At 41.9% G+C, this 17176-nt stretch overlaps 1 protein-coding gene across 1 annotated transcript in view; it reads left to right on the top strand.

Moving 5' to 3' along the window:
- RYR3 (ryanodine receptor 3) overlaps nt 1-17176 on the top strand; it is a 514231-nt gene that overhangs the window by 253204 nt on the left and 243851 nt on the right. Inside the window, exons 11-12 of the mRNA XM_053665407.1 lie at nt 8719-8892; nt 12744-12865. Of these exons, the coding sequence (XP_053521382.1) occupies nt 8719-8892; nt 12744-12865 (296 nt within the window). The remainder of the gene's footprint in view (nt 1-8718; nt 8893-12743; nt 12866-17176) is intronic.

Here is a 17176-nt window from a genome sequence, read left to right as displayed (position 1 = left end):
TTCTAAGAATGGTGGCTTGGCTCTTTTCTTGTTTGAACGCTCTACCCCAGTCTCCTTAGCCCACTCTAGAGGTGCTGACAATGAGGTCTTTACCATTTCAGAAAGAGGCTCCTTTTATGACACCAGATGAATCCAGTAGCCTTCCAAGGAGCTGACAAGCTCCTGCTCCAAGGGGACTCTTCCTTTCTACTCCTATTGTGGCTCAGCCTGTGGAGCATGGCTCAGTGCTACACCTTGGTCTCTTGGGGAGTCCAGAAAAATTCAGAGCACTAGAGACAGTCCTCGTAACATTCCTTCCTTTTGGCACCATTTCTGTCCTGTGGTCCCATTTTACCCTCAAAAGGCTCATTGCCTGCTATCCCAAGTCCCTCTGTTTACATACACATGGAGAGGAGCAGCTGATAGCTGAATGTCACTGAGGTGCCATGGGGCTGCCAGCATATTAGAGCTGGGTATAAAAGTCACCCAGGAGTCACATTGTCCTGTGCACTTGGCAATGTGGTTGTGTTGTATTGAAGTTCCTATGTTAGAGGTTTTACATAACTCTCAGTGCAGCAGTATTCAGCCTAGCTACCTTCATTCCAATTTTAAAGGAACTGAAATTAAAATGGCCTAGGCTCTGTGGCAAGTCAAGATAGGGCTGCATGCCCACAGAAGACTGGGCCTTCTTGGGACTGACTTGTGGGAGCAGGGCATTTGGCATCTGAACTATAAAGCTACACAAAAATAGAGAACATGTAGGGAGCACACAGTTCTGCCATGCATAGTCCAAAGAGCTCTTGGGGAAGAGCACTAAAGATGCCTCAGTTTCTCTGGGCCTCTAGCTTCCTCTTAAGTAAATGTGTTCTTGCATCACATAGTGCAGGCTCTCTTCTGAAAGTGGGCTCTCTAGAATGTTTCTGCTCACTGGGGAATAGTGATAGTCCCCATCCAAAGGAAATTGTGGCTTTTAAAAGATTTTTAATTTATTTACTTTTAGAGGGAAGGAGAAAGAGAGGGAAAGAAACATCAATGTGTGGTTGCCTTTTACCTGCCCCCTACTAGGGATCTGACCCACAACCAGGCATGTACCTTGACTAGGAATTGAACCAGTGACCCTTTGGTTAGCAGGCCCACACTCAACCCACTGAGCTGTTCCAGCCAGGATGTGGCTCTATTTTTCAATGATGTGAGGGCACTGACCCATCTAGCCAATTCTTTCCTGTTCCAGGTGTTACAGGATAGAGCAAGTGGCAGACAATGACATAGCGCTTCAGGTTCTGGGTGGTGACGCAGGGGTTGGGGTCACTCAGTGGACAGGCAGAAAGGAAGAGATAATGTGCATTCTTGTCTTTATTTAATGGGGTTGGGTGAGATATTTTTCTGATCCTCTCTATATGCTGGAGAATCTAAAAGGCAGAAAAGAAACTACTAGAGGAGCCTGTTGGACTCATATGTTCAGGGAAGACTCTGGGATGGGAGTCATTTCGCAACAATGGGATTCCCACTTCATGTTTCCTGTCAGGTTGCATTAGCCTGTAACAGCTATGACTACTAAAGTGAGGTCCTTGCAACAGCTGCAAGTGTGTGTTAACATCCTTAGCAAGCTGCCCATACAAGGAAGATGTCAGGTCCCCCCATGAATCTTGAACAGGGGGGTGACTGAGCCTTAACAGAAAGTGATCAAGGCCAAGCAGCTGCTACAGTCATTGGTGTGGCCTGGCTCTGATGGAATGGAACTGAGGTCTCTAAGCAAGCTGTGTGAAAAGTGTAGAATAATCAGCAGAGAGTGATTTTGGTCAAAGTGTTTTCCCCTGTCCATCAGCAAGATGATCCAAATCAGACCAGAGGTGTGGGATGCACTGGTGCCTCCAAACTGCAGCATCACACTTTATTCCTGTAATCTGGAAGGGGTGCAGTACAAGATAGAGCATGGTCTCCAGGTCACCTACATCTGGCCTTGACCCTCATCTACTCTGTATGAGATCTCGATCTTTATCAAGTTCACCTCATTATAGTCTGCCATAAACATTAAGATCTGACCCCTGCCTGCTCGTCCATCATATCTATTGCTACTCTCACGTTGTCTTGAGTTCTAGCATACTAAATATTGGCAGTCTTCAAACATGCAATTTTTTTTTCTCACCACAGAACCTATGTCAAAAACGCCTTTTACCTCTCCATACACCTTCATTAGGGAACTCACCCTTCCATATGAGTGTCAAGTGACTCCTACAAGAGGAAAGCTCTTCCATTGTTCTTCAGTAGGCCCTATTCATGATTGCGTTACAGCCATCACCAGCTTGGCCAGGAGCCCCTGGACAACAAGGACCATGTTTGCCTTTCCCTTTGTTCAAACCTCAGCACCCAGCACAGAGTGTAGCATGTAATATGTTTGAAAATTACTTGCTGAAGGATACACACATGATTACATACTAAAATACTGAGTGAAATCCATTATATTTTAATCCCTGTCACCTTCATGGAAGTATTCTTTTATCATGGTGTAATTATTTTGGGGTCACAACACTCTTCCTATAAACATTCAAGGAGAGAGATTTATTTTGAACATCTAAGTCACATTTCTATGAATTTGATTTTACATCATCTTTCTGTGGTCTTGACATTGCAAGGCCATTCCCCAAGGATTGTCAGATAATGTGATTTGCTATTTACTCTGGCATGGCAATACTGTCTATTAGATGTCATGTCTCAGCATCAGTTTACAACACTAAATTCACTTTAAAGAAGGGTAAATTAATATTCAAGCAAGCCTTATGACATCTAACCATTTATTTTATAGCTGTACTTAAAGATTCTGCCACAGGTCTTGAATAAATGATTGAGATAGAATCTCAAATTTTGCCTGTTTTATTGCACAAGGGCATAGAGCTATAACTGTTCTCCATTAAAGGAAATTTTTCCTCAGTGTATAAAGACATGAAATTTTATTTAGTCAGCATTTATCAAATATCTACTATGTACCAAGCACTGTGTTCTTGGCCAAATGCAACTCCCCTACCTGCCTTTTGAAAGCTGCCCACCACTCTCTGCTGGGTGTGCAAAGCATCCCTGCAGACTGGATCCGCACGGGCCCTTTACCTCAGTGGCCCACAGCCAGCGGCAGCTGGGCTCATGGCGCATCCCTCTCTGACAAGATTGTGCTGAAGTAGTGCCCTTTGTGCCAGGCTCCTGGCACACTCCATTTCCTCACCAGGTTATCAGCAGGGGAAAGCAAGGGTATGGGACAAAGGAGGGAGGGGGAGAGGAGAAAATTTACCTTAAGATTCAAACATCTACAGACTACACCATTTCCTGAAGTTTTACTTTAAATAAGTCTACAAAGAATTTTTAAAATTTGAATTACTTTCTCAAGTTGTTATTGCTTAAAGTTGACCAAATAAGCAGTCAAGGAAAACCACAGGCTTTGAAGTAGGAGAAACCTGGCTTTGAATTTTCACTCTGCCATTTGCTGTTCAGCAGTAATGTCCTTTCTTGTTAAAAAAAAATTGGGGGTAATTAACTATGTCTGGAAGTGTTGTGAGAATTTGAGGAGACTGGGAACGTGACCTGGGAGTTTTTTTCCTTGTCCTGAAGGTGACAGGAGGGATTAATTAACAGGGATGGAGGGAAGAGTCCAGTACGGTGCCTTCTGCTCAGGCGGTGGGTGCACCTTCCCTAAGGAGGCCGACAAAGCCACCCCCCTGCATGCTGTAAATGGTGGTGGCCCGCCCTTGTCAGCTGCCCAGCAGAGGCTTTGCAGCCAGCCAGGCTCCAGCAGTGTCCTTTTAAGGCCATTTTAAGACTTCATATTCAGGGTCAGAAATTCAGAGGGGGGCTGTATTGGTAGGGAAATGAACCCAAAGGTGATTTCTCAGGTTTCTCCAGAGACACCTAGGGAAGGAGTGGGCTAACCAGCACTTTCTCGATGGCTTGCTCCAGCATCCATGGATGAGGCCCACCTTCCCATATCTATCCTTCTTCTGAAACATGCTTACAGTCTGTTAGAAAAGAACTTTGCTATCCTTTTTGGACATAGATGGTTTACTTGTGTCAAATAACAACAAATTTAACTCTGATTAATAACCATGAATTAGGATTGATTAGGATTGATTAAACAAGATTAGGATCTTGTTCAAGATATCACACTATATGCTAATGCCATAGCTGACAACTTGCTTGTCTATAGCCTTGTTTCTTTTTAATCCATCATTCACACTGCTGCTGGAACAATTATTCTAAAATGCAACCCTTGTGTTAATCCCCCTGCTGAAAAATTTCAGTAGATTTTATTATTACCCACACCGGCTTTTCCAAATGGATGTTCCAAACAATTCTATGAATAGAAAAAAATTTTTAAGATTTTATTTATTTATCTTTAGAGGGTAAGGGAAGGAGAGAGGGAGAGAAATATTAATGTGTGGTTACCTCTCATGTGTCCCCTGCTGGGAACTGGCCTGCAACCTAGGCATGTGCCCTGACTGGGAATCGAACCTCAATCCTTTGGTCTGCAGGCCCACGCTCAGTCCACTGAGTGAGCTACACCAGCCAGGGCTATGAAGAGGAAATTTAACGCTGTGTTCAACAGAGCTCAACAGGTTGTTTTGGTTTTTCTGTTGTTTGCTTTTCGCTGTAGACTCATAGACTCCATATTATATTATCCCAATGTTCCCTTTGCCTCATAAAAGATACCTCACTTGTCCAGGTCCTCTTTTCCTACAGAGAGTTTGTCAACATTGAAAAACATGAACCTATAGGATGAAGTTGAGTCCTGTTCCAGTCCCTTTCAGGGCTTCCACACTTTCCTTCCCTCACTTTATGATTCTCCATCTCCTAGAATGCCATCTCCTTCCATATTCCCCTCCTTTCCTCACTCTCCTGGCTGAGCTCACATCAAGTGTCAATCCTGAATAGAATCATCCCTAACTGCTCAGGCAGTATGAGTTGCTCTCTCTCCCAAATGCCTATTTTTCCTTGAATATAAACCACATAACCTTATTGTCATTAGGAGTTTTTATGTATAACTCCTAAAGTTTATATAAACCCAGGACCACCCTGGCCAGGTGGTTGGTTGGAGCATCGTCCCATCCACCAAAAGGTTGCAGGGCTCAATCCCTGGTCAGGGTACTTATCTAGGCTGCAGGTTCAATCTGGTTGGGGCATGTATGAAAGAAAACAAATTGATGTTTCTCTCTTTCTCTCCCCTTCCTACTTAACTCTCTATAAAAATCAATAAACATAGAGTTAAGTGAAGATTTTTTTTAATCAGAGTCATTTTTCATAAAGTAATAACATATTTTCAATTTCTTTATCATAGCCTTCAAACAACTAAGATCTTAACACAGTTCATATGTAACTATGATAATGTTAACCATTACAAAATTATGTTCAACTGACAAGTGGGCTTGGATTTATACTTAATTTAGGATTGTTTCACTCCTTACTAGAAAATGCTCAAACTCTGCAATTCTCAGTTTTATCATCGATAAAGGAGGAGAAATGAAAACAATTGGGCCATTGAAAGGTTTAGAAAGTGTTCTTAAAGTGTCACTTATAACACATATGTCATTTGTGGGTCCTTAGTAAATTCACATGATGATGTCATTGTGAAGGGCTTAACAAAAGATGTCACTCAAAGTAGGCACTAGACACTCATTCCAGTTCCCTTCCTTGTCCTAAAAAACTTAAATAAATATGGAGAGCAGCAACTTAATCACTTTGAACCAAGTATTTATGAGATAATCATGATGTGGTCACCAGCAGTTCCTTAGTAAGCTCTCAGTGAAGATGGGGATGATGGTTACAATTGCCCTTCCACATATATTAGGACAAGTAACCTGTTCCTTCTTGAAATGAGCTCATTATCTAACAAGGAAGGTTGTGCAGATAAGCAGACAAATTGATGCCCACAGACCAAGAAAACAAAAACAAATTATTTGCAACCTATTTTAAGGAGAGTATTGTGTGGAATACAGAGATGAGCAAATCCCAGTCTTGCTCTTGGAGAGTTTTCAGCCCATCAGGGGACAAGAAGTGGACCAGCACAGGGCTCATATTGTCGAAGATGGTGAAGAGCCTTGAAGGAGTTGAAGCCAAGTTCAATAAGATCAGAGAAAATCCAAAGGTAACCCTGGAAAGGTTGGATGGATAAGATGTAAATATGCAGAGATGAGGCAGGGGAGTTCCAAGAAAAAAGTATCATGTCAGTAAACACCCATAGGAAGGGACACTTGATATATCAAAACAATATGGTCCAATTTGAATAAAACAAATGGTATATAAGAAGTTAGAAATGAGAACTGTGTTCTGTAGGAACTTGGAAGTTATGGAAAGGGGTTGATTGGATTAGCCCTATCCCTTGGGAAGGTTCCATTTCCAGGAGTAGAGTGAGTACATCTGGGGCCATATTTAAGTGAAAATGAAGAGGGGGACATTGGTTCATGCTGAAGTCAGAGGGAGATCACCAACCTGCCATCAGCTGAGCCAGGCTTATCTCTATCATGGACCACCTCTCATTTGCTTAACCATATATCATCGTTGTGGCTTAGGTTTGGGTTAAGTTGGCTTTAGTGTTGTTTTGTCTCTGTGTTTTAGATTTGTTGTCGTTGCTCCTGTTTTAAATGAAAAGCAGCCACTGCAGTGACTGTCATAGAATTTTGAGAAGTGATGCTATTTTATAACATCAGGCATAGAGACACTTCATTCTATAAACAAAGTGATCCATTTATTTCAGAGACTCTAGAAAAATAAATCCTACAGTTTTTTTCCTTTAGCAAAGTCATATTTATACAAGTGAAAAAATAAATGACTGTGATTATTGATAATTTGGGAGCATACAGTATTTTAACTTTGAACTCTGTGTTCAGTGTAGGTATTTGCATTTATCTATCGTGTTATTTTTGTTTTGCTGCACCGCCTGTGGTTACAGAACAGGCTGGAGATGAAACTTTTGACATACTTAAGTTTGTTACTGGCCTGAGTGCTTACAGAATTATGGATATTTCTGAAGTGAAAATCAAGTATTCATTGTTTTTTGGAATAAATGCACTCTTGACCAGTTGCCTATAAGGAAATCCTAGTATGTCAAGTTTTATTTTCCCATTGACTTCTTAAAATAAAATCAGAAATAAGTCCCTTTGGAAATGTTCATTTTAGAGGAAGAAGACATATTTAACAATCCACCAATATTTCAATATACATTAAAAATAAGAATTTCTTATGAAGTGTTTCTTGTTTCATTGCTTAAAATGATCCTATAAATATATGAAAAATAACTAGTTTTACTCCTATGAAGGTTTGAAGAAAAAGGAATAAGAGCTGAAATGAAAACATTTGAAAGGAAAAATACATATATATACATATATATTTATTCCTTTAATATGTGTTTATTAAATAATTGATAGGTGCTGTATTCTCTGGACTAGGAATCCAAAATTAACTTAAATCTGGGCCATTCCCTAGATTATTTCATGGCTTGGAAAATGAAAAGTGTCATGTAAACAAGCACATTCAGGGTTAGAGTTGCACATTCCTTTAACTGTTCAGTAGAGGAATGAGACTGTGTTAGGGAAATACAGGTGGAGAGACTCTGAAGGTGGCACTGGTCAGTGGGCGGAAGGGTCTGTGGGAGTTCAGAGCAGTGAAAGAGCACGGTCTCTGGAGCTGGCCTTCAGGTTTAAATCTTGGCTCTTTCACTCCTTATTGAGTGACCTTGGGTAACTCATGTACCTTTATTTTCTGCTCTGTAACAAAATGGGATAATATTTGTAGCTGCACCAGAGGCTGCTATGAAGAGTTAATGTGTATAAACAAGTTAGAGCCCTGCCTTGCCCAGGGTAGAGCTCGGCACACATGCTGCTCTTGCTCTGTCATTAAGAGTGGGAGTAGAGTTGCCACAAGCAAAGGGAACAGCACACTACATTTTTTTATTCCGTCAAAAAAAATGCTTCCTAGCTCATGGCTTTCACAAATGAGCAGTTTAACACAGGAGCAAAGAAGCAATGGAAGTAGAGTAGAACCATGCAGGCCCTGAGTGATGACAAGGGTCAGAGGTACCATCCACAGGTTCACTTCCTGACTCATTCTGTGACAGGCATCTCAGGTCCTTACCAAGGATACACCTAGTGCACAGTGACGCCCTTTTCTCACCCTGGATAATAAGTTTAGTGAAAAAAATATCAATGGAAGAACGAAGCCCATGACTGCAACACACAACCGAGGAAGCTGTAAAAGGTGGACGTACAATTGTGCATTAGCCCAGCAGCCCCCGACCTGCTCCGGGGGCCTGCTTCCTCTGCTGACTTCTATAGAGGATATTTTTGAGGATGTATTTAAAGTCCCTAAAGAATTTATATAAGATAGCCATTAAAATTATGGAAGATACAAAACTTACTGAAAATAAGTTAATTGACAAATGAAGAGTTAATTACAAGAAGAAGTCAGGAGGAGAAAATTTAGAAACTATAATGGAGAATTATATTAAATCAGAACCAATGAGAGACCTACCAGCTGTCTCCTTTTCCCATGGACATAAATTAATAATCACTAAAGTAGCCAGAAATCCATTGATTTTACAATTAACGGCCTTTCTGAAATCCTAGCTTGGACAGACACATCATGATTATTGTGTTAATCAGTTCCCTGGCTTACAAAGTCAGCACGAGTGATCTATTTTATATATTACATTTCAGTTTCATCAGACTTGCCTATGTTTGTGTCTTTTCATTTTTGGTGAAATAGGAAATCAAGGAGAAACTGGATTCCAGTCACAAGAGAGATATAGAAGGCATGGGCGTTCCAGAAATCAAGTACGGAGATTCTGTCTGCTTTGTCCAGCATGTAGCCAGTGGTCTGTGGGTGACCTACAAAGCACAAGATGCCAAGACATCCCGCCTCGGACCTCTGAAAAGAAAGGTGAGGGGTCTGGAACGGCTGTCCAGAATCGTGCCACACCGAGACAGAAGCAACTGGCAAGGGAAGTGGCGGTGAGAATTGGGTGGGCGTGAAGTGTGTTTAGTTACTGTTCTGCATCAGATTGTCCAGCCAAATTTCCTTACTTTGACCTCAGATTCAGTGCACAAAAATAGTTAAGTAGATGGCAAATAAGTGAGGGGGCAGTAGAATTTGTTCAATGGAACTTAAAGCCTGCACAAAATGACTTTTGGTGGTATCCTGTTTGGGGATTAACCACATCATTGCTCCCTCCATTTAAGTGGATAATTGAGTTACTGTGCAGTTTTCATAATAGAGAGATGAAATAGAATCCCTACAGAGAAAAAAGCAGATGACATGGTAAAAAAGCCCACAGGAACCAGCATGCAGGAAAATGAGATACTGTCGAATGATGCCGCCTCCACAGAGGATGTTTCCAGAGTCCAGTGGTCCATCACAGCCTGTTATAATGGAAAACTGGCTTGGATACACACAGCACCTTTTTACTAGAAAGTCAGTTGTCATAAAGCTGTTTATCTTGGTGGGAACCAGAAAATAGGTGCCAAGGTCATGATCCTTTTTTTCCTTGGAAAACCATCACAAAAACACAGGTTTGCATGTCAAGGAGTCACAGGTAAAGTTCTAGGTGGCGTTGTACAGTGTAGTTAGTTCAGCCTAGTGTGGAGATGGTGAAAAGTTTCCCAAATGACGGTGTTTGTAAGAGAGGAGGTTGGGAGCAGACCATAAGGTAATAGCTTACTTTTGTGTAAAGCAAAACATACCAGGAAAATATCCAGAAAAGGCCAATAAAATTATGAAGAAAAGATAGAGAATGGAGTAAATAAGAGGCCATATTGGGTCGCTTTTATGAGCCCACCCCTTCCTCTGCAAACAGTTGTAAAGGCTGGATAAAACACAAGAAAATCAAATGAACCATTTGAGCCAGAGCACCCAGACCGTGACCACTAAAGCTCCCAGATAGAAAGTAAGTGCACTGAGGTGAGCCACACCTTGTCACTACTTCTCCCTCAGCATGCCTGCTGAGTTGCAGCACCAAATAGTGGTGTCGTGTGCTGGCTTCACTGAGCCGGAGAGATGGAGCAGCGGTCAGGTCAGCCAAGGTTTCTGTGACTTGAGGGGCCAAGATTCCAGAATGGAGGGAACTATAGGAACATGAAATGAATTTCTGTCTACAGTTTCCTCCAGGATCTTCGGCTGACTATGGATGGGGTATAAAGCTAAGGTAGCAAACAGAAAGTGGCAGCCATGAGGGAGAAGAAGAAAGCAGAGATGTGGACAGTAGGACAGTACTAGGCAGGTAGGGCTTGGGGTTTAGGGTCTCTTAACTTGGAATGACCCCTGGAAATACAGTGCTTTCAATTAAATCCCAAAAGGGCTCTGCCCAGGAATAAGGACTATGCCCTAGAAATAGCAGGCAGATTGAAATCAATGCCAAAAATGCATCATCTACCCTATCAGCCTAACAGAAGAAAATTAAATCCTGTCCAGAGAGGATGATAATATCATCTAGAGCCTCCACGATTTTTCATACCTACTAAGGTAATAATGACATTTAAGGAATGTGGAATTTGTGCATCTTGGCTGTAACTCTGGCGGGGCACAGGGACACACTCAGAGGACCCTATCGACTAGGAGAGATCCCCGTTTGTGGGGTTGAGTTATTGTGCCTGTTTCTGTCTTTCGCTTCCAGAGCCATAATCCCTAGGTTCACTTAACTGCTGAAACGTGCATGTGAATCTGGGGGGTGCTTTCTGAAATTAGCTCTCCATGGTGTTGTGATGCTCAGCCCTTGACAGGGTGGTCTTGCTCCATTTCCTGAGAAGCAGGTTAAACTCCCCTCCAAAAATATAAAGGATGTCCAAATCTGTGCTTTATGAAACAAACAAAACAGGAACCTAGGAAGACCAGTGGAGAACAGACACCATGAGAAACCTACTGAATTGTAACTCACCTTAAGAAAGTACCCTCTTTCCCATTTGTATCTCAGACTTGTGCTCTCTGCTATTGGCCTATGGGATCCCTCCAAGATAAAAAGGACCTTAGGAACTGGGCTGCAGACATCAGTAGGGCACATAAAAACAGTATTCTAACAGCTGCGTTTTCTCACTTCTCCCTTTCTTATTGGATTGGTCAGTTTGAATGTGTTTTGTGAACAATCAAAGCCTAAGGATTTCAGTCTTTAGGGACCAGAAAGCTGGAAATGATGGCAAGGTGAACCTAGTGGCAATGTTTCATTTATAAAAGACACATGGACAAAGTGAAAGGGGGGAAGGATCGAGAGTGGGAGGTGAGGATGGGTGGGGTGGAGGAGTCGGGGGGGAAATGGAGACAACTGTATTTGAACAACAGAAAAGGTAGAAAGGAAGGGGGGAGGGAGAAATAAAGAAAGGAAAGGAAAGGGAAAAAAGAAAAGGGAGGGAGAGAGAGAAAAAGAAAATCGTTACCCAGTTGCTGGGAAGTGCCGCGAAGTTCTGGCAAAGTCATGTTTTGAAATGGTGACTCCTTTGCTGGCACTTAAACTATAATATGTAGATGGGATGCAAAATCTGTTCTCAAAAATGGACATAAACTTTTGCATACCAGTATTCTACTTCTTATGCACATTCAGTATATCAAGATGTATCTTCAGAAGAAAACTAATAATAAAGATTTTAACATGGAAAGGAAAATAAATTGTTTCTTTCTGTTAAGAATGACACCAAAGAAAGACCAAACATCCTTATTCTAAAGACATTTCTTATTCTAAAGATATTTGACTTAACTTGACATACAGACTCACAGACCACTGCCACCACCTCCAGTCACTTGGGACCTATAGATGGTCTCCCATTACTTACTTACAGGAGGAGACCTTGCCAGAAACGTGAATCAAGATTTGACCCTGATTTGAACCACAGTCAAACCACCCCAGTGGATATCTGCACATACTTGACCCTTTTCAGCAGAAAACTACTGACCTCCATACCAAAAGCCTCTAGCCCTGCCAAAAATTGTATGCTGGTGATGAACAGTATGCTTAGCTTCTAGATCTGACATCAGTAACATGATGCCCCTTATAACATTCATTGAGCACCCCATTTCCTAGGAAAGATGCTAAATGATTTACTTATAAATCATCTAGTCTTCCAAACAACCCTTCAAGATAAGTCTATTTGCAGATGGTAAAGTTGAAGCAGAGAGAGGTTAAGTGACTTGTGTAAGGTCACACAGCTGGGAAATGCTTAGCAGGGTTAGAACTCGGGTTGCTGATACTGGGGCCTATGCTTTCAAGCCGCCTCTCTAGCCTCCCTGAGAAGCACCCGACCGCCCTGTGCGGCTTCCTCAGCTCAGCAGTGAGCTAACCCGGCGAAGCTATCCTGAGGAGAGAAATCCAAGCCTGACCCCAGCGGCGGGTTTTGCTTTCATGTGTCTTTCTTTTTTCTGTTTACCTCTGAAGGAAAAGTGTCTAACGATAGAACTTTTTCCATGGCCAAGAGTAAGCTTTGTGTTCACATTAAGAGAAAAATCTATTATAAAGTGTGTTTTCACCCTTTCAAATTGGCCATCTAGGCCCAAGGAATTTATTGTCATTCATACCACGGTGGCACATAAAATTTTATTTTCCTCAAAGCACTGTGTCTCAGGAATGATTCATATGTCAGTACGAGGGCGTATGGGCAAAATAACTTTGTTAATGTCCCATTTTCAAAATGGACCCAAGGGAACTTGGCTGGGGGGAGAGAGTACAAGGGTAGAGGGACACCCTGCAAGAAATGTTGAGTGCCCCTCTGTGGGGTCTGCGTAACCTGGCCCCGGTTGGCTTCGCTCTGTAGGTCATACTCCATCAGGAAGGCCACATGGATGACGGGTTAACACTGCAGAGATGCCAGCGTGAGGAATCCCAGGCGGCCCGCATCATCCGCAACACAACAGCCTTATTCAGCCAGTTTGTAAGGTGAGTTGAGTGCCTTCCCTTTCTCTCTCTCTCTCTACTCTACAGCTTTCTAATCCCACTTGCCCTCCTTCGAATACTGTGAGCATTTTCAGAAAACACTAACAGAACGTTTTAGCAAGGAGAGCTTTGGGCTGAAATATATCTCCCACACGGGTAACCTCCTACCAGCCTCTCTCTCTGCCCACAGATGTCCCAGTCCCATTGGTTACTCAGGTTGGTGTCATGAAGAAAATTAAGGTCATCCAAGGTCATCTCAGGAAAATAAAGTGAAAGAGCTGCCGTGCTGAGTCCCTTTTGTATTAGTGTGTGAAGAGGGGAGGAGAGAAAAGACGCAGATCCACTCCCTCTCTGCTAGTTGGAAAGGCTTTCTACGGCATTGAGAATCCTCGTTATGGTTTGCATCCAAGCAAATTTGCATTGGAAGCCTTGAGTTACCCAGCTGTGACTGGGACTTAAATGGGAAAAGTAAATGAACCGCCTGCTTGGATCATAATCCCCCAGCCCTAACAGTGCCGCCAAAACAAAATTCGATGGATTGTGTTCACCAGTTACTGGGACGGAGTCTGTTGGAAACAGTGTGGTGTCCCAGGCCATCCTTCTCTTGTAGGAAAATATCTCTAAAGCCAAGAGGGTTTAGATTTTACACGTGTGTTTCTGTAAAAAAAAAAAAAAAAAAAGTTAGACCTTTAATTTTCTCCCTGTTGAAACAATGTGACCTGAGGAATGTGTGTACAGATATAAGCTACACTGCTGTTACAGTTCAAGATAAAGTTTAATTTCTCTTTAAGGCAATATTATAGTGTAGGCAAGTGTTTTAAGGAAGACAGGCTGGCTACTGGGGTTCAGGCCCTTTCTGTCTTGTTGCTTTGAGATCCCTTGCAGGTTTTTAAAGGGTGTCCACGGACCAGCAAGGCAGTATCACCTGGGAATGTGGTAAAAATACCCATTCTCAGGTTTCACCCCAGACTTACTACATGAAACACCTGGGACAGGTACCCCAGAAAATCATGTTTTAATAGGCCCTCTGGCTGATACTGATGTATGTTCAAGTTTACAAACCGGCGCCCTGGAGTAGAGAGGCCTTAACCTTAGCCACATGTTAGATTCATCTAGGCAGTTGTTCGGGTTTTTTAAAATATTTTATTTATTTATTTTTAGAGAGGTGAAGGGAAGGAGAGAGGGAAAGAAGCAGCAATGTGTGGTTGCCTCTCACACACCCCCTACTGGGGACCTGGCCCACAACCCAGGCATGTGCCCTGAGTGGGAATCCAACCTGCCACCCTTTGGTTCGCAGGCTGGCACTCAATCCACTGAGCCACACCAGCCAGGGCCATCTGGTCAGTTAACACTCTGATCTCAGGTGGCACTTTGGACCAATAGTATCAGAATCTCTGGGGTGAGATCCAAACACCAGAGTATTTTCTTTTTAGATTATTAAAATTTATTTGTTAGTTACAGTTGACATGCAATAACATTGTATTGTATGTTTCAGGTGTGTAACATAGTGGTTAGAAATCTATATACCTTACAAAGCGATCACCCCGATAAGTCTAGTACCCATCTGACATAGTTACTAAAATATTATTGACTATTTTCCTTATACTGTACTTGACATCCATGGAAATTTTTTTATAACTGGCAATTTGTACTTTTTAATCCCTGTCATCTTTTTCACCCGTCTCCCCAACTTCTTCCCATCTGGTATCCATCAGGTTTTTCCTCTATTTATGAGTTTGTTTCTGTTTTGTTTATCCATCTTTTTTAGATTTCACATATAAGTAAAATCATGCAGTATCTGTCTTTCTCTGTCTTGCTTATTTCACTTAGTACAATATCCCCTAGGTCCTCCCATGTTGTCATAAATGGCCAAATTTCATTTTCTAATGGCTGAGTAATATTTCGTTGTATATATGTACCACTTCATTGTCCATTCATCTATCAATGGACACTTAGGTGGTTTCCATATCTTGGCTATTGTAAATGGTACTGCAGTGAACATAGGAGTGTCTATATCTTTTTGAATGAACAAAGACCAGCATGTAATTAAACCTCCTCAGGTGATTCTAATATTCAGCCTCTGTCAACAACCACTGTCCTGGTATGTTTTCTTCATCTACACCACATGTGAAACACAACCCTCATGAGTGAATCCGGCCCTCTACCTTGTTTAATCCCGGCCTGGCACCTTGTTTTTCCCCAGTGGCAGCACCGAGCTCCTTGCCCCAGTTAAGGAGTAGTTCCATTTACACAGTCCTACAATTACATTCAGTCCTTCGAAGGCAGCTGTGAGGCTGATGTGGCCCCTGGTGGAAATGAGTCTGACACCCCTGATCCACACGATCAAAAGTTGCTTACTAGTACCACATCTAAGGTCTCCTCTGCAAAAGAGGGAAGAAAGAGAAAGCAAAGGGCAAGTGATTTCTTTTTTTAAAAAGAAATGACCCGAAGGTAGGTCACTTTATTTTGAAGTCTGTTGGCTAATGCTTAGTCATGTGGCCACACATACCTGCAGGAAGGCTGAGAAATGTAATCCCTGGTTGGTTGGCTAGGCACCCAGAAAAATTCAGGGTCCTGTTACCAAATTGGAAAAAGGAAAGTCAGTAATTGAGGTATTCCACAGAGTAGAACTGAGGCCTGCAAGTCAACCATTCTTTGTCTGCTCTTGGCTTTGCCACTGGTTTCTTGTGATCACTGAGCAAAATACAGTATTTCCTCCTTGCTATGCCAAATTACATTCAGACATGCACCCCTTCTTCAAAGAAAGGGTATAAGAATGAATGGCTTTGTATAGCAAAAAAAGATAGCTACACAGAAACTTGTTTCATGTAGTCTGGATTATTACCAGAACCATGTAGACAGTTTTATTTATCTGGTTCCCAATTCCCTCAACCTCTGCCCCGGTATCTTTTAAGAAAATTATTGGTTCCTAACTCACACATGTACAAAAAGTAATAATTCAAAATGGATCAAAGGCCTAATTCTAAGACCTAAAACTATAAAACCTAGAAAAAACCATAGGCTTAAATTTTTATAACCTTTGCTTGGGCAGTGGTTTCTTCAACAAAATAAAAAATAAAGAAATTGGAGTTTATCAAAATTTTGCCCTAGCCTGGTAGCTCACTTGGTTAGAGCATTGCCCGTACACCAGAAGGTTGTGGATCCAGTCCCAGTCAGGGCACATACTGAGGTCACTGTTTTCCCTGGTGTGGAGGCCTGGGGAGGCAGCCAGGCAGCTCTTTGATGTTTCTCTCTCTTCCTCCCTACCTCCTTCCCTCCCCCTCTCTCCTCCCCCCTACCTCCTTCCCTCCCCCTCTCTCCTCCCCCCCTCCTTCCCTCCCCCCCTCTCATTCTCCCTCCCTCTCCCTCCTTCTGTCTCTCCCTCTTTTTAAAAAATCAGTAATAATAATAAATTCTTTGGTGAAGATTAAAAACTTTTTGCTAGGAAGAATGTCATCAAGAAAGCAAAAAGAAAAAAAGCCCAAATAATGAGACAATATATTTGCAAATAATATATGTGATAAGGGACTTGTATATAGAATAAAGAACTCTCACAACTCAACATTAAGAAGACAAATGTACCAATTTAAAAATGAGCAAAGAATCTGAATAGCCATTCTCCAAAGAAGACATACAAATGGCCAATAAGCATATGAAAAGATGTTCTACATCATTAGCCATCAAGAAAATGCAAATCAAAACTACAGAGAGATAACACTTTATTCCCAGTAGAATGGCTATAATCAAAAAGACTGTTAATAAGAAGTGTGGGACAGGATGTAGGGAAATCAGAACCTTCATAGTGCTGATGGGAATGCAAAATGTCACAGCCACTTTGGAATATAGTCCTGAAATTCCTCAAAAGGTTAAACATACACTGATTATATGACCCAGCAATTTTACTCCTAGGTGTGTGCCCAAGAGATATGAAGCATATGTCCACACAAAAGCTTGTAAACAAATGTTCAAAGCAGCATTATTCATAATAGTCGAAAAGTTGAAACAACCCTTAACAATCAGCTGATGAATGGATAAATAAAATGTGCTATATCCTGACAATGCACTGCTATTTGCCCATAAAAAAGATACACACCACAACAGGGATGAACCTTGGAAACTTTATGCTAAGTGCGAGAAGTCAGTTATAAATGACCACATTATATGATTCTGTTTATATGAAATGTCCAGAATAAACAAATCTGTAGAGGTGGAAAGATTCGTGGCTGTGTAGGTGCAGTCATCAGGGGCAAGGGGAGTAACCACTAAATGGGTGTGGGATTTTGGGCCAGTTGATGGAAATGTTCTAAAATTGAT

Source organism: Artibeus jamaicensis, unplaced genomic scaffold (assembly GCF_021234435.1).
Source record: "Artibeus jamaicensis isolate MK-2021 breed Jamaican fruit bat unplaced genomic scaffold, CSHL_Jam_final contig_1132, whole genome shotgun sequence".
NCBI classification, from domain to species: Eukaryota; Metazoa; Chordata; class Mammalia; order Chiroptera; family Phyllostomidae; genus Artibeus; species Artibeus jamaicensis.
This window is presented reverse-complemented; position numbering and strand designations above follow the sequence as displayed.